The sequence below is a fragment of the Mizuhopecten yessoensis genome, unplaced genomic scaffold (assembly GCF_002113885.1).
Source record: "Mizuhopecten yessoensis strain PY_sf001 unplaced genomic scaffold, ASM211388v2 scaffold1721, whole genome shotgun sequence".
In the NCBI taxonomy this organism is placed as follows: Eukaryota; Metazoa; Mollusca; class Bivalvia; order Pectinida; family Pectinidae; genus Mizuhopecten; species Mizuhopecten yessoensis.
In genome coordinates, this window is record NW_018404188.1 from 66,609 (window position 1) to 86,015 (window position 19,407).

Below are 19,407 nucleotides of genomic sequence, written 5' to 3' on the forward strand. Positions count from 1 at the left end.
GTACTGTGCTATCAGTACTGTGCTGTCTGTACTGTGCTATCAGTACTGTGCTGTCTGTACTGTGCTGTCTGTACTGTGCTATCAGTACTGTGCTATCAGTTCTGTGCTGTCTGTACTGTGCTGTCTGTACTGTGCTATCAGTACTGTGCTGTCTGTACTGTGCTGTCTCTACTGTGCTATCAGTACTGTGCTATCAGTACTGTGCTGTCTGTACTGTGCTATCAGTACTGTGCTGTCTGTACTGTGCTGTCTGTACTGTGCTGTCAGTACTGTGCTGTCTGTACTGTATAGTAAGAAGCTCTAGCCATGTATTTCTTCTGGCATTTATGGAAAACCACAAGTATTTACACCAAATAACTGAACAACTGAAACGACTCAGTCTTACAGGTGCCCAGCAGGTGGGTGACCGCAGAACTTTATTTTATCAAACAGATTGTTTTTAAAATGTTTAACTGTAAAAGAAAATATATCCAGTTTCTTTTTACACTATGAATACCAAGTTTGTGTAGAATATATGAGATTAAGTACAAATAAGTTCACTGAACTGATTCAAAAGGAAATGGGTACATGTACAATGTAGTCATACATGTACAATGTAGTCATACATATACAATGTAGTCATACATGTACGATGTAGTCATACATGTACGATGTAGTCATACATGTACAATGTAGTCATACGTGTACGATGTAGTCATAAATGTACAATGTAGTCATACATGTACAATGTATTCATACATGTACAATGTAGTCATACATGTACAATATAGTCATACATGTACAATGTAGTCATACGTGTACGATGTAGTCATACATGGACAATGTAGTCATACATGTACAATGAAGTCATACATGTACAATTAAGTCATACAGTCATACTTCACACACATTGGTGAATCTTGTAATTAACATAATATTTTAGCATCAAAAAATGTTTTCTCCAAACTTGATAAAATAGTACAATGTAGTCATACATGTACAATGTAGTAATACATGTACAATGTAGTCATACATGTACACTGTAGTCATACATGTACACTGTAGTCATACATGTACACTGTAGTCATACATGTACAATGTAGTCGTACATGTACAATGTAGCCGTACATGTACAATGTAGTCATACATGTACAATGTACTCATACATGTACAATGTAGTCATACATGTACACTGTAGTCATACATGTACACTGTAGTCATACATGTACACTGTAGTCATACATGTACAATGTAGTCATGCATGTACAATGTAGTCATACATGTACAATGTGGTCATACATGTACGATGTAGTCATACATGTACGATGTAGTCATACATGTACGATGTAGTCATACATGTACACTGTAGTCATACATGTACAATGTAGTCATGCATGTACAATGTAGTCATACATGTACAATGTTGTCATTTATGTGCAATGTAGTCATACATGTGCAATGTAGTCATACATGTGTGCAATGTAGTCATACATGTGCAATGTAGTCATACATGTACAATGTAGTCATGCATGTACAATGTAGTCATACATGTACAATGAATTCATACATGTACAATGAAGTCATACATGTACAATGAAGTCATACATGTATAATGAAGTCATACATGTACAATTAAGTCATACAGTCATACTTCACACACATTGGTGAATCTTGTAATTAACATAATATTTTAGCATCAAAAAATGTTTTCTCCAAACTTGATAAAATAGTACAATGTAGTCATACATGTACAATGTAGTTATACATGTACAATGTAGTCATACATGTACACTGTAGTCATACGTGTACAATCTAGTCGTACATGTACAATGTAGTCGTACATGTTAAATGTAGTCGTACATGTACAATGTAGTCATATGTGTACAATGTAGTCATATGTGTACAATGTAGTCATATGTGTACAATGTAGTCGTACACGTACAATGTAGTCGTACATGTACAATGTAGTCGTCCATGTACAATGTAGTCGTACATGTACAATGTAGTTGTACATGTACAATGTAGTCGTACAAGTACAATGTAGTTATACTTCACAATGTAGTCATACGTGTACAAGGTAGTCATACATGTACAGTATAGTCATACATGTACAATGTAGTCATACATGAACAATGTAGTCATACATGTACACTGTAGTCATACGTGTACAATCTAGTCGTACATGTACAATGTAGTCGTACATGGACAATGTAGTCATACATGTACAATGAAGTCATACATGTATAATGAAGTCATACATGTACAATTAAGTCATACAGTCATACTTCACACACATTGGTGAATCTTGTAATTAACATAATATTTTAGCATCAAAAAATGTTTTCTCCAAACTTGATAAAATAGTACAATGTAGTCATACATGTACAATGTAGTATTACATGTACAATGTAGTCATACATGTACACTGTAGTCATACATGTACACTGTAGTCATACATGTACAATGTAGTCATGCATGTACAATGTAGTCATACATGTACAATGAATTCATACATGTACAATGAAGTCATACATGTACAATGTAGTCATACATGTACACTGTAGTCATACGTGTACAATGTAGTCGTACATGTACAATGTAGTCATACATGTACAATGAAGTCATACATGTACAATGAAGTCATACATGTACAATTAAGTCATACAGTCATACTTCACACACATTGGTGAATCTTGTAATTAACATAATATTTTAGCATCAAAAAATGTTTTCTCCAAACTTGATAAAATTCAGATGAATTGCGTTTGTTTACCTTGAACTCAACAGAAGCAAATATTCGTATGGTTATCAATATTTTGCTGATTTGTACCAGACACGGTTTGAATAGACATTGACTTGTGGTCTGATAATAACAGATTCCATATCATTATAAACAAATAAATGATCTAATTGGGGACATTTCTATGTAAAAACTTGGCGACATTTCTATGTAAAAACCCCAAGTGTGTACTGACCTGAGGACATGGTTTGTGGTTAAAGGTAACACCCGTTCCCTGTGATAATTCCGACCAAATGAAGCAAGCCATGAGAACACAGGAGCAAGTTATAGGTCTCATGTTAATTTCCTTATCAGTTTCCACCAATTTAAAGTTTAAGTTACATTTCTTTCTTTTGATTTAACAGGTCCTTATGACTTTGATAATGCCTGATAACCGAAATGTAGGCAAAAAATTGTTTCTAGGCCATGCATACTGCTTTGGCAGTTTCTGGAACAGATTTCGTGACTGTAGTATTAATTTGAGGGTTTCTGTTTTTACTCCAGGTTTTCCGTATTGAAGTGATTGATAGTACTGTTGCATTATGGGTGTTGGTTGAATCACGCTTTAACTGATAAAGTCACACATTTACATTGTATACATGCCCACTGTAACTTGGGGTGTTCTCAACCATCGTTAAAAGCTGATGTAACTCGGGGTGTTCTCAACCATCGTTAAAAGCTGCTGTAACTCGGGGTGTTCCCAACCATCGTTAAAAGCTAATAATAATAATAATAAACTTTATTTATTGAGGATACAAAACCTGTTTAGCAAAGCTAATCTTCCACAGGGTCCTCAAAAGCTGCTGTAACTCGGGGTGTTCCCAACCATCGTTAAAAGCTGCTGTAAGTCGGGGTGTTCCCAACCATTGTTAAAAGCTGCTGTAACTCGGGGTGTTCCCAGCCATTGTTAAAAGCTGCTGTAACTCGGGGTGTTCCCAACCATCGTCAAAAGCTGCTGTAAGTCGGGGTGTTCCCAACCATCGTTAAAAGCTGACAGTGGAAGTGTGAATTTTAAACAAAGAATATAAAAAAAAATCTTCATATTTTCAGTTATTTTTCATCAATCTGTTTTGATTGGGCTATCAATACTTCTTCAATAAGACTGATCACTTGTAGTTGCATGCAAATGAAAAATGAATATCGTTATTGTCGCTAATGCAAAACATTTAGCATCTGTCTCTTCAGAGACCTAAACTGGAATGTACCGTATTTTGCCATGCATGCTTGACCATTTCTGATAGTTTAATGGGTAACGGTGTAACTTCACTTAATCTGCCTGGCTGAGCAAACCTGTTAGTGCATTAATATTTCTGTTTGCGATTTTGATTTCGACCATAATTGATGATGTTAAAATCTTTAAATGAAGGTTTCAAAAAATGTTTGCCTTCCCCTTTGAGAATGTCCTTAAGACATTCGTACAAGCATGTGTTCAATGCTCCAGAACAGATTGGCAATACACGCCTTCTAGAGAGAATGGAAAACCAATTGTTCACCGTCAACAGGTTCTAGCTTGCCTGCAGCACACGGTCAGATATCACAACACTGCCTTCTGATACAATTACAAATGTCAAAGCAAGAGAGGCGATGTTTCTAATCCACGAACCATTCCTGTTTATTATCTTAAAGTCCAAAATTTAATTAAATAAATAACAAATTAAAAAATAAACAGACAATTTTAAGAACTTGCACATGGTGTCATGTGCCAATCTTGTGCAATTAGAATCGTGTAGAAATAAAATTACAAGTGGATGTTGTTAAGTGCCAATGAAATATTGCAGGTTGAATTTAAGTATTGATTAACCCTTATGTATTTAGGGATGTAATGTGATCAATAGGTAATTTACCACTATTCTATGTGCTAGTTGACAATAAGTAAACAGTCTTTCTGAGGATAACAAAAATGGACACTGGAATACTGGGGTAGATGATATTTTCAAGGAGGACTCAAAGACAGCCTTAAAGGTATGGATTAGATATTTTCTTTAAATTTAAATATCGAAAGGAAGGTTATCATGAGCTGATTTCAGATTAAGAGATTTCAATTCATTAGTTGCCTGACAATGTTTTTGACAATTTCTCAAGATAATTTTAATTAATTTGCAATTGGTTTCACATTTCCTGCCTTTTTCTCTTGCTTTGATGTTTAGTGGTTGTAGCTTTCATTTTATGGGCATCAAATTTGAAAATTTCAACATGACTGTACCAAAATATTATGCATGTGTATTTACTGTTCAGCTGGAAACACAGTTTTCGAGTTTGACTTTATTGATATCAGACATATGATATGAAAACAGTTCCGGACAGACGAGCTGAACCATGATGAATGCAGCCATTTGTCCGTGTTTATCGACTGATGAATGCAGCCATTTGACTGTGTTTATCAACTGATGAGTGCAGCCATTTGTCCATGTTTATCGACTGATGAATGCAGCCATTTGTCCGTGTTTATCGACTGATGAATGCAGCCATTTGTCCGTGTTTATCGACTGATGGATGCAGCCATTTGACTGTGTTTATCGACTGATGAATGCAGCCATTTGTCCGTGTTTATCGACTGATGAATGCAGCCATTTGTCCGTGTTTATCAACAGATGAATGCAGCCATTTGACTGTGTTTATCAACTGATGAGTGCAGCCATTTGACAGTGTTTATCGACCGATGAATGCAGGCAATTGACCGTGTTTATCGACTGATGAATACAGCCATTTGACCTCATTTATCAACTGATTAATGCAGCCATTTGACCATGTTTATTGACTGATGAATGCAGCCATTTGACTGTGTTTATCAACTGATGAATACAGCCATTTGACCACATTTATCAACTGATGAATACAGCCATTTTACCGTGTTTGTCGACTTATGAATACAGCCATTTGACCGTGTTTATCGACTTATGAGTACAGCCATTTTAATGTGTTTATCGACAGCTTACCTTGTCAGTTTCATATATATAGATGCATGTTTCTGTGCATTTTGTCTAATAACTTAAATGCATTATTTTGGGAATAAATGAACCTAGGCTAGCTGTGGCAAGCTGTAAGCTATACAGCAACACTAAATTTTTATTATGCATCTTTAAGAATATTATCAGCCTGTTATAAACTCCCATTCACCCATCTAGTTGTTATTTTACCTATGTTTGTGACATATATTTAAATTGACTCCATGTTGAATGAGCAAATGATAAAAAAAGGCAAACATTGCAGTATTAGGACTAAAACAAGTGGAAGTGGGAGACCAAAAGCCAGTATTTATGTTGGCTTGTCTTTTGATGTTGACAAGGAAAGGTATAGAAGGCACTATTTCCCCCAGGCCATTTAAGTGTAGGGGGCATCATGCATAAATTTTAAGCTGCTTATGCTGCATCCAATGAGCAGCTACTATATGTATGATCTAAACGTAGCAGGAGTCTAGTTTCACACACTAGTGTGGAGTACATGACTTCAGGTTGACCCTTTCTCTAGGGGGTAACTCGACCCCTTCTGCCTTCTCCTTCAACAGAAACTCCTGTGGATTTGATATACGAGAAAAAGACAAATATACATATAAATACACGTTTTTAAACGATTTGTGCCCTAGAATGAGCAGATTGCTGAGATTGCCTGCCTTATTTCAAATTGTTTAAAGTGCTTTCATATGAAATTTAGTCAATCTACACAATATGTGAATAAAAGGAATGGAAACTTAAGAAGTTATGTTTAAATTCCTGATAAATAGGTTTTATTTGTAAATAATGTTTCTAGCCAATTAGCAAAGGATTTATTCATAATTAAAGATTTTTGAACTTAAAAATAAGCCAGTTCTGAATAATAGCAATACAAATCCTGTGAAATTTTATAATTATAACAAACATTTAGTAACAGCTGTGGAGTGCATTACCCTCTCTTTTCTCCTGATAATTCTTTTTAAGTTATTTAGAACCAATTTTTGCTGACATTATATAATAATAATATCCATGATCACTTATACAGTGGTTTAAATTTCCCTGTAATTAGACCAGTCTTTTTTGGCACAATTTTTAAAGAATTATTTTTCGAGAAAAAATATGAAGGAAGACGAACAGTCATATTAGTGCGAACATGTACGAACATAAGTAGCTTGTAATGCCAAAGGTCAATTGTTATCTATACCAGCACTCGGAGATTTAAGAGTTTAAATACTGTCCTATCTGTCTAGATCTGAAGGGGGGTGGGGGTAATGCTAATGTTTAAACTATTGTAGGACATTTAACATACATTTGTAACCTTGTAGCCCCCCAGCTGCTGGTGTTGAATTATACATCATAAGAGCCCTATCCCTTATGAATATCTCTAATCTTTTTTAGCTCACCTGGTCCGAAGGACCATGGTGAGCTTATGCCATACCGCAGTGTCCGTCGTCCGTCGTTCGTCCGTCAACTTTTCCTTTAAAACACTACTAGTCATGAACAACTGACCAGATTTTGACCAAATTTGGTCAGAAGCATCCTTGGGGGAAGGGGAACACATTTTGTATAAATGGTGGGTCTGGCCCCCCAGGGGCCTGAGGTGTGGGGCCCAATAAGGGAAACATAGCAAATTACTCTTCAAAATCCTTCTTCTTCTGTAGGAATGAAAGGATTTGGTCCATATTTGGTGTGGAACATCCTTGGGTAAAGCAGAACCAATTGTGTATAAACGGTGGGTTTGGCCCCCATGGGACCTGAGGGGCGGGGCCCAATAGGGGAAGTAGAGGTAAAACCTTTATAATCCTTCTTTTACCATAAGGGATATTATCCTAATATGTCTGGAGCATTCTTATATAAGGGACTCAATTTCATATAAAAGGCGATTGTGGCCCCCTCAGGGGCAGGAGGGAGGGGCCCAATAGGGGAAACATAGCAAATTCTTCAATGTCCAAATTTGGTATGAAGCACCTTTGGGTGAAAGGGAACCAATTTTGTATAAATGGTGTGTCTGACCTCCCTTGAGATAGAAAGGCGAGTCCAATAGGGGAAATAGAGGTAAAACCTTTAAAATCCTTCTTCTACCATAGGGATTAAGGGGTTTTATCCTAATTTAGTCTGGAGCATCCTTGGGCCAAGGGGACCCAATTTTGTATAAGCAGTGGGTGTTGTCTCCCAGGGGGCAGAAGGGTGGGGCCCAATAGGAGAAATAGAGGTAAAACCATTAATATCCTTCTTTGACCATCAGGATTAAGGGATTTTATCCTTATTTAGTCTGGAGCATCCTAGGCCTTTGGCCAGGGGGACTCAATTTTTTATAAATGGTGGGTGTGACCCCCCTATTGGCATAGGGGTGGGGCTCTGTTTGAAATTTTTTCTCAATATATCAAGTTTCTGAAATTTCATATGTACTTACAGCACCTACCATGGAGTGCTATATCTTTACTTCATACCAATTATTCTAAACATATCCAGGTGAGCGATACAGGCCCTCTGGGCCTCTTGTTCTGTTTCAAGTGTGTCATCAATTCAGAATTTATAAATTTATGATGGCTTTATGCAAGGCTCTGCAGTTATACTTATTTTTCTCTAAATCACCAAGGGTCCAGGGTGTATTTAAGGTAGAAGTGGTATTATATCACGACACATTCCATACTGTAGTGATTTTCTCACCGAGAACAGAATAACATAAGTGTATACTTGATATTGAGTGACCATTTAGTGTAAGTGTCAGGAGGGTCTCATCAGGATAGGGGCATCCCACTAGAATCATTGTTTCAGTGGGTGACTTATGAATCTGAGTATACATTTTGTATAGAGTTTTACTGATGATCAAGTTTGTATATCCTCCTGGAAAAATCTATAGAAATGGAAAGCACTTTATTAATATTCAAAATCCACATTGAAGAAATCCTGATGCACATATAACTGTTTCAAAGAAGACCCAAATAATTCATAGCTCAGAGAAAAAAACTTAGGTATATAGTATACATTGTATATGATGGATATTGCCACAAGACCATGAGTATTATCACAAACTTGACTGTTTCATTAAATATTTAGTGTCTGATCCCTAATACCCAATTTTTGCTAGGCAGAATGTTTGATACTATTGGAGTTTAATTAGGCAAAAACAATGAAACGTGTTAAAGGTCATTATACTGACTTGATTAAGTGAACTAAGTGGTCAGCAGCAACCACAGATTTATTATCTACATGATCCAGGAGACATTATCAGGGTTAGGGACACAAAAGTGGGGAAACGTGATGGCCAGCTGACCGGGATTCAAGTCTGGGACTCTCAAATGCTTGGACAGATGCTGTAGCCAAGTGTGCCTCTTGATTGCCACGGATTGCTCAGCCTTGTTTCATTCTTCTCTCTCATTGAACAAAGACTGACCCAGAAGATACACTAGACCCTATACCACCTCAGCTTCCATTGGTTTATTTCCTAGGGAACCAAATGTAGCAGAATAGGAAAAATGCAATTGTCAGAGGTATTAAATTTGAACCCAGGACTTCTTAACTCTGTCCAAGTGCTGTAACCAACCGATCTACCTGTCCAAAGTGATTGCCCCAGCCCAATACCACCAATACATGTATACACTACCCTCTGACCCTACCCAATTCTAACTTCTAAACACACTTATTTTGGCCTTGGTGTTTGTTGATATATCAGTGTTGGTGTAAGTGTTATGTCTCAGTGATTATACAGAGTTCCTATCACAGAATCTCACTCACAGTGTATAATCACTGCTATACAGAAGTGGGCATGTAATCCGTCAACACTTCATCCCATCAATAACTCTGACCCGGACTGGCCCTTTGATTCCCCAGATTAACATGTTACTGGCTATGATGAAGCTGTTACAGTAAGCCTGTGTAATGGGTCTATTAAAGGGGTTGATATGCAGTGTGATTGAAGAGGGGGGCACCTGTCAGACAAGGGGCCACACTTCACACCCACCAGGCCCTGTAAGGGTGTGATGTACACCCTCTGTATCTGATCACTCCTCTTCCTTATCTGATACCGCCCTACACAAGCACCTCAATATGATACATTGTTTGTAGCTTTGAATCATTTATAGCCAGCAGGCTTCCAATCACTGGCCAGGATGTCTAACAGATACACACTGCCACAAAGCAGTCCTTTATGTTGCCAAAATATCTGTCCAATATCTCCTGATATTAGACAGACAATTTGCCTATATATAACGCACAGTTATCAAACGAGACAGTTTCCTCCCTATACTCAGTAGCCATGCTAGACAATCATTCCCTGTACCTAGTAGTGCTGCATAGATAATCACCTCCCGCTATACAGTAGTCAAGTTAGATACACCCAAGCCACATACCCCAAATCTATATGCTGTCCCCCTCCAGCTCCCTAAAATATATAGCAACAATAGACACAGTCCCCTCCCTTTAATCAGTAGTAACACTAGACACAGTCCTCTCCCTATACACAGTAGTAACACTAGACACAGTCCCCTCCCTATAAACAGTAGTACATTAGACACAGTCCTCTCCCTATAAACAGGAGTAACACTAGACACAGTCCCCTCCCTATAAACAGTAGTAACACGAGACACAGTCCCCTCCCTATAAACAGTGGTAACACTAGACACAGTCCCCTCCCTATAAACAGTAGGAACACTAGACTCAGTCCCCTCCCTATAAACAGTAGTGACAGTAGACACAGTCCCCTCCCTATAAACAGGGGTAATACTAGACACAGTCCCCTCCCTATAGACAGTAGTACACTAGACACAGTCCCCTCCCTAATAACAGTAGTAACACTAGACACAGTCCCTCCCTATAAACAGTAGAAACACTAGACACAGTCCCCTCCCTATAAACAGTAGTTACAGTAGACACAGTCCCCTCCCTATAAACAGTGGTAATACTAGACACAGTCCCTTCCCTATAACCAGTAGTAACACTAGACACAGTCCTATCCCTATAAACAGTAGTAACACAAGACACAGTCCCCTCCCTATAAACAGTAGTAACACTAGACACAGTCCCCTCCCTATAAACAGTGGAAACACTAGACACACTCCTTTCCCTATAAACAGTAGTAATACTAGACACAGTCCCTTCCCTATAACCAGTAGTAAAACTAGACACAGTCCTATCCCTATAAACAGTAGTAACACTAGACACAGTCCCCTCCCTATAACCAGTAGTAACACTAGACACAGTCCCCTCCCTATAAACAGAAGTAACAGTAGACACTGTCCCCTCCCTATAAACAGTAGTAACACTAGACACAGTCCCCTCCCTATTAACAGTAGTAACACTAGACACAGTCCCCTCCCTATCAACAGTAGTAACACTAGACACAGTCCCCTCCCTATTAACAGTAGAAACACTAGACACAGTCCCCTCCCTATAAACAGAAGTAACACAAGACACAGTCCCCTCCCTATAAACAGTAGTAACACTAGACACAGTCCCCTCCCTATACACAGTAGTAACACTAGACACAGTCCCCTCTCTATAAACAGTAGTACACTAGACACAGTCCCCTCCCTAATAACAGTAGTAACACTAGACACAGACCCCTCCCTATAAACAGAAGTAACAGTAGACACTGTCCCCTCCCTATGAACAGTAGTAATACTAGACACAGTCCCCTCCCTATAAACAGTAGTAACACTAGACACAGTCCCCTCCCTATAAACAGTAGTACACTAGACACAGTCCCCTCCCTAATAACAGTAGTAACACTAGACACAGTCCCCTCCCTATAAACAGAAGTAACAGTAGACACTGTCCCCTCCCTATGAACAGTAGTAACACTAGACACAGTCCCCTCCCTATAAACAGAAGTAACAGTAGACACTGTCCCCTCCCTATGAACAGTAGTAACACTAGACACAGTCCCCTCCCTATAAACAGTAGTACACTAGACACAGTCCCCTCCCTATACACAGTAACACTAGACACAGTCCCCTCCCCATAAACAGAAGTACACTAGACACAGTCCCCTCCCTATAAACAGTAGTAACACTAGACACTGTCCCCTCCCTATAAACAGTAGTANCACAGTCCCCTCCCTATAAACAGTAGTAACACTAGACACAGTCCCCTCCCTATAAACAGTAGTAACACTAGACACTGTCCCCTCCCTATAAACATTAGTACACTAGACACAGTCCCTCCCTATAAACAGAAGTACACTAGACACAGTCCCCTCCCTATAAACAGTAGTAACACTAGACACAGTCCCTCCCTATAAACAGTAGTAACGCTAGTCACAGTCCCCTCCCTATAAACAGTAGTAACAGTAGACACAGTCCCCTCTCTATAAACAGTGGTAACACTAGACACAGTCCCCTCCCTATAAACAGTAGTAGCACTAGACACAGTCCCCTCCCTATACACAGTAGTAACACTAGACACAGTCCCCTCCCTATAAACAGTAGTAACACTAGACACTGTCCCCTCCCTATAAACAGTAGTAACACTAGACACAGTCCCCACCCTATAAACAGTAGTAGCACTAGACACAGTCCCCTCCCTATACACAGTAGTAACACTAGACACAGTCCCCTCCCTATAAACAGTAGTAACACTAGACACAGTCCCCTCCCTATAAACAGTAGTAACACCCCTATAAACAGTAGTACACTAGACACAGTCCCCTCTCTATATACAGTAGTACACTAGACACAGTCCCCTCCCTATACACAGTAGTAACACTAAACACAGTCCCCTCCCTATACACAGTAGTAACACTAGACACAGTCCCCTCTCTATAAACAGTAGTAACACTAGACACAGTCCCCTCCCTATACACAGTAGTAACACTAGACACAGTCCCCTCCCTATAAACAGTAGTAACACTAGACACAGTCCCCTCTTTATAAACAGTAGTTACACTAGACACAGTCCCCTCCCTATAACAGTAGTAACACTACACAACTTATATGTTTTGTTTCTATAACCACTTTTATTGTTTGCATCAATTATAAAGTGAAAATGTTTGTAACTCAATTGTTCACATTGACCAAAACACATGGTCTGTTAACTTGCTAAGGGTTGGGATTTTTTTCTAAATGCAGTTACTTGTATGTTGTAACAGTGAACCAACTTCTGGCCAATTCTGATGCTGTCTTTTATCAGCTGATCGTTAATGCCCATTGGACCTTTTGTTTAAGCTAGACAATCTCATTCTGTATATAGTTGTCACACTAGACAATATCCTGTTGTAAATAGTCACTGTTAGCTATTCTCCATTCCTTGAAACCAGTAAACTACCTCCTACTGATAAGATCCTAAGTCAACTTGGCTAATGGCCACAGCACACATTTGTTTTCCTCTTTGATGGAAGCTAATTATGTGTACATTCGCATGTAAATTGAAAATGTTGTGATATCAGGATCTGTAGTACATAAATTGCCAAGATATCTTCATAGTTGTCATAACTTTATTTCCAGACTGTAGAGTCAGGATTCTTTGGTGGCTGCTAACGTCTGTAGGGCTGTGTTAATGAGTGATGGTTGTGGTGGGTGTCAGCCCAGCAGGTGTAAGGCCCAGACTGTTCCCAGAGTCCTCTGTAGATCAGCCCAGCAGGTGTAAGGCCCAACCTGTTCTCAGAGTCCTCTGTAGATCAGCCAAGCAGGTGTAAGGCCCAGATTGTTCCCAGAGTCCTATGTAGAACAGCCCAGCAGGTGTAAGGCCCAGACTGTTCCCAGAGTTCTCTGTAGATCAGCCAAGCAGGTATAAGGCCCAGATTGTTCCCAGAGTTCTCTGTAGATCAGCCAAGCAGGTGTAAGGCCCAGATTGTTCCCAGAGTCCTATGTAGAACAGCCCAGCAGGTGTAAGGCCCAGACTGTAGATCAGCCCAGCAGGTTTAAGGCCCAGACTGTTCCCAGAGTCCTCTGTAGAACATCCCAGCAGGTGTAAAGCCTAGACTGTTCCCAAAGTCCTCTGTAGATCAGCCCAGCAGGTGTAAGGCCCAGACTGTTCCCAGATTCCTCTGTAGATCAGCCCAGCAGGTTTAAGGCCCAGACTGTTCCCAGAGTCCTCTGTAAATCTTTATACCCACTTCTCAAGTCCAAGACAGTAGACTTATTGAATTTATTTAGTCCATATTGTTAGGCTATATCATAAGTCCATGTTATACAAATAAATTTTGCAAGGACTGCATGCATATATATACAGTACAGGAAAATTACACCGCTAGACAGGGGTTCAACCCAAGGACCTCAGAACGGATGTTCTAACTAATTGAGCCTGGTCGCAGGTGTATTTCTTTAATCTTGATTTTGCACCAGATTGTGATATGCTTTGTTCCTCTCTCGCAGAGTTCAAGGTATGGTTAAAGAATATTTGCTATCACTTATTCATTTTGTTTTGCACATGAGTATCTTTTAGTCTGTGTTGCATGCATAACTGACTGTGATATTTTATACGTTATCCATTCTGTAAGTGGACCCTTGGGTCTGTTGAATTGAAAATAAATAAATCGAACCAATTTTTGTTTTTCTACATTCCTCCCTCCTTTTTCTAAGTCTTCATCACCCAAAGACAACACTATTTGAAGCCCAGGTTCAGGTATCCCCTTGCCAATAATTTACATAAACCCAGTACTTGAAACAAAGGTTGGTCACAAACACCACAGTAACAGCACAGCCAGACAGGGATTTGTCCCTGGGACCTCAGAACTCAGTCGATCTTAAGCTCATTTACCCCTGAAATTTCATAATGAACTATTCCAACCTTAGAATTGGAAGGGTTCAAATGTGTGAAATAGTGAAAGTACTATTCTCAAACATTCTCCATTCCCCCCCNTGCACACACTGGAAATTTTAAAAGTCATTGATGTTTGTAAGGGGAAATTGGCGTGTAAAATCTATATAGTTAAACAATTTAAAGTTACAGACAGATAATATCAACTTTGACTTTAATTGCCAATTTCAAAATGTGCTGGTTTAGATTAAGCATGAAACTTCATTATTTTTAACCATCACAATATTGATTGCTGCCTCAGGGAATTTGTGTGTGTGAGAGTTTATAATAGATGCTGAATTATTTTGGAAAAAAAGACACTTACTGTAGCTTTAAAAATATCTCTGATACTGACTGAGCAAGGGAATGTACATATATGCCAATACTTGATAGCTAGTGTGCTGCTATGATTTGGAACCCTAACAATGGTCATAGACTGTAGTTAGCTGTCGTTAGCGTGATGATGATGATGATGAGATGATGTTCTGTCACAGCGTGATGATGATGATGATGATGAGATGATGTTCTGTCACAGCGTGATGATGATGATGATGATGAGATGATGTTCTGTCACAGCGTGATGATGATGATGATGATGAGATGATGTTCTGTCACAGCGTGATGATGATGATGATGATGAGATGATGTTCTGTCACAGCGTGATGATGATGATGATGATGAGATGATGTTCTGTCACAGCGTCATGATGATGATGATGATGAGATGATGTTCTGTCACAGCGTGATGATGATGATGATGATGAGATGATGTTCTGTCACAGCGTGATGATGATGATGATGATGAGATGATGTTCTGTCACAGCGTGATGATGATGATGATGATGAGATGATGTTCTGTCACAGCGTGATGATGATGATGATGATGAGATGATGTTCTGTCACAGCGTGATGATGATGATGATGATGAGATGATGTTCTGTCACAGCGTGATGATGATGATGATGATGAGATGATGTTCTGTCACAGCGTGATGATGATGATGATGAGATGATGTTCTGTCACAGCATGATGATGATGATGATGAGATGATGTTCTGTCACAGCGTGATGATGATGATGATGATGAGATGATGTTCTGTCACAGCGTGATGATGATGATGATGATGATGATGATGATGATGATGATGATGATGATGATGATGATGATGAGATGATGTTCTGTCACAGCACGATACTGTTACTTTGTAACTGTACATGAAACTAGTGTATTTATCCTGCAATATGTCCCAGAAGGCCAACAAATAATCATGAACTTATAGCAGGGGGTGGACTTAAACAGGACATTTTTTGGCATTTCGTTTCCACTGCATCAGATAAGGTGGGCTTCTTACCAGGCATGGGCTCATTGCTAGGTAAATACGGTAATTGTGAAAACTTGGGCTGATAGCAATTTTGCCTTCACCTCCAATCTAATGCTGGTTTCTCAAACCTTCTTAACTTTGAGTTATGATTTCCTTATTAAATGTTTCTGTACCTTGAGTTATGATTTCCTTATTAAATGTTTCTGTACCTTGAGTTATGATATTCATTACAATGAACACTGCTTCCCGTAGTAAAAAAAATAACGTCAGGAAAAATTCTCATTTGAGGTAGTTTGAGAAACTGCAACCTGGATAGATATTAAGTTTTCTTCTGGAATAATGAAGTGAAAATTGTCAGTGGGGCTGAACAGTTCAATAAGCCTGAGGAAGCTTCTCGACTCCCTGTATACTTATTGATTAATCAACTGACAGTAACTTGTGTCTAAATAATTCATCAACAGTATCACTGTTTTATAAGAAACATAAAGAACCTTTAGCGACATGTGAAAACCAAGTGTGATGGGAACATAGTGTGGGGTCTCGAGATGTGTACCGGGGGTAGGTCTTAATATGTCGGAAAGCTCTGATAGTTCTTTGTACCCAATTGGAATGAAGATAACTTTATATTGCAACAGTTTAATTTGGTTTAAAGTGAAGAGCCAACCAAAGTGAAAACCATAATTACCATGGTCACTCTATGGTGAAATATCTGTCGGAGTCACCTTCTACAAAATGGTTCCATGTAAATCATGTCTCATTCACGTTTTACAGAATCAGTTTGTCTGAGAGAGTATTTGGAAACAGAAATGAACCAACATCCACCATACTTGGGATACGATATATAAAGGGCTCTATGGAAGGGTGATGCATACTAAAATTGTATATTTAAAAAAATTAGTTTTTTTATGATTCGTAATATTTGCAAAGGGAGACAAATCAGTAAAGATGGAAGAATTAACATCCCAGGACACCTTTGTCTTAATCTTTCTCTACTTTTTGTCCACTTTGTCTTGTTAAAGGTTTTATACTTGATCGTAGTACAATGTGTTTTGACAATTCCTTCTCAGTGATGTTTTATACAAACGAAATATTCCACCAGTTAGTTCACTTCTCTGTAATACTTGTGTTTATGTGGCTGTGAGAGTTCACTTCTCTCTAATACTTGTGTTTATGTGGCTGTGAGAAAAGGAGGAGCAGGTTTTGTCTTTTTGCCATGAAAGATTCAGCATTGCAAGATAATGTTTTCCCTTACAACTGCAGAAGTTCTTGGTTGATGTCCAAAGTTTTCAAGCTCTGAATCTGAGATTAAGAAGTGTTAGGTAGGTGTGTGTGTGCTATAACACCTAGATCAGGTAGGATGAACACTACAGGTGTGACAGAGTGTGGAGGGCTGCACCAATCTGGTCTGCATGTGTACTGGGGGTGTAGCTACTGAGGAGTGTCACAGACGCTGGAACTTTACACACAATTTACCTGTCTGTTTAGGTTTGTGGGAGGATCAGACACACAATTTACCTGTCTGTTTAGGTTTGTGGGAGGATCAAACACACAATTTACCTGTCTGTTTGGGTTTGTAGGAGGATCAGACACACAATTTACCTGTCTGTTTAGGTTTGTAGGAGGATCAGAAACACAATTTACCTGTCTGTGTAGGTTTTTGTGGGGATCAGACACACAATTTACCTGGGTGTTTGGGTATGTGGGAGGTTCAGACACACAATTTACCTGCCTGTTTGGGTTTGTGGGAGGGTCATGCAGACACACAATTTACCTGCCTGTTTGGGTTTGTGGGAGGGTCATGCAGACACACAATTTACCTGCCTGTTTAGGTTTGTGGGAGGATCAAACTCACAATTTACCTGTCTGTTTAGGTTTGTAGGAGGATCAGAAACACAATTTACCTGTCTGTTTGCGTTTGTGGGAGGATCAGACACACAATTTGCCTGTCTGTTTGCGTTTGTGGGAGGATCAGACACACACTTTACCTGTCTGTTTAGGTTTGTAGGAGGATCAGACACACAATTTGCCTGTCTGTTTGCGTTTGTGGGAGGATCAGACACACAATTTACCTGTCTGTTTGGGTTTGTTCCTAGCAGTGGTAGAACGTTCCCAGCAGTGGTAGAACGTTCCTAGCAGTGGTAGAACATTCCCAGCAGTGGTAGAACGTTCCCAGCAGTGGTAGAACGCTCCAAGCAGTGGTAGAACGTTCCCAGTAATGGTAGAACGTTCCTAGCAGTGGTAGAACGTTCCTAAGCAGCGGTAGAAAGTTCCCAGCAGTGGACAGCTTTATGATTATTTTCTTGTCACCTTTACCTTTGAACTTGTTTTGGTACATTCCGAAAAGATTCTGTGAGATCATTAAGGAACCCCAAACATGAGGTAATGCAGAAGACAGCTTGGTATAAGGAACACTCACACTTGACACCCTAACCTAACAGTCTGCTGGCAGTGACAGTGTAGGGAGTAAGTGTAGGTGGCATTTAGTACTCAGCCATATCATCAGAAACAGCTCTAAAGTACAGGAAGAGTTTTTCTTGATATATTAATTCTTCAGCTGACAATTTTATGGCTGAATCCTATAACTAGAAGTTCAACCCTAGGTCTCGCCCCAAATTGAGTGAAACATCTCCTCTGCCAAAGTCAGAAGAACACAGCTCAAGTTTCATAACTACAACAAAAATAAATCTGATAAAAAGTGTGTGTTCTATACTATAGTTTATACATATTCCAACTTAAGAAGAGGCCTGATTAGGTCTAAAGCTCTTAATTTTAAAACTCAAGTGGTTATAATAACTTTGATCTTTATAGTGTCGTGGTCTCTGGACCATAACAACCTTTTAAAGACTGTACATGAGATAAAAAAATAATTTTATTGCTTTTTTGTAGATGCTGTAATGAAATTGTGGCCCATCTTTCTTAAAATGCTATATTACAAGAGTTAAAGTTAAGAGTTTTTATTCTGATTAACTCCTCATCTATCTGCAAAATTGGAACTAAATGGAAAAATCATGTTTTGAGATTTATCTACTTGTTTACCCCCACTTCTGGAATTGCTAGCCGACACTGAGTATAAGACGGTTACAAATCTTCCAACCTTGAGTTTTGTTCATGTTGCAGACATAAAGCTGATACAGTGTCAGGAAATAAACTAGAGACCAGCAGTTCAATGGTTAAAACTAGCTAGTGTATAGAGTTATGGCTACAGCAGATTGTACATGTTGTACAGGTCGAGGTACATAGGGAGGAGGAGCCCTGATTTATGGGCCCAGCCAGAATTGTGTTGTCTGGTGCATGTTGTGGCTGCTGTATAATTTAGCTTTTCTGTTGTCTCCCTCCTCCTCCCCTTCTCCTTCCCTATTGAGTGTCCCTCTACAGTCTGTCCTTCTCCCTGTCCCTTGCTCCCCCCCCCCCATTCGCTGTCCCCTTCTTTGCCCATCCCCCTACCCTTACACCCCACTTCCTTGTCCCTCTTTCCTTATCTCTTTGTCCTGCTTTCTCTCTGCTCTTGTTCCCCTCCGTCTTCTGCTCCAATCACACCTCCTTCTTATCACTTTGTCCATTTACATCCCCATCCAATAGTGTCTCCTAAACTACCCCCTCCCCATCCAATAGTGTCTCCTAAACTACCCCCTCCCCATCCAATAGTGTCTCCTAAACTACCCC

General features: G+C 39.3%; 2 protein-coding genes across 5 annotated transcripts in view; one reads left to right on the forward strand and one right to left on the reverse strand.

The window, feature by feature from the left end:
* Nucleotides 1-3,032, reverse strand: part of LOC110467023 — a 23,674-nt gene extending 20,642 nt beyond the window's left edge. The window contains exon 1 of the mRNA XM_021523898.1: nucleotides 2,955-3,032. Coding sequence (XP_021379573.1) covers nucleotides 2,955-2,964 — 10 coding nt within the window. The 5' untranslated portion in view covers nucleotides 2,965-3,032. The remainder of the gene's footprint in view (nucleotides 1-2,954) is intronic.
* The window catches only part of LOC110466996, a 99,231-nt gene that overhangs the window by 15,062 nt on the left and 64,762 nt on the right, over nucleotides 1-19,407 (forward strand). The window lies entirely within an intron of this gene.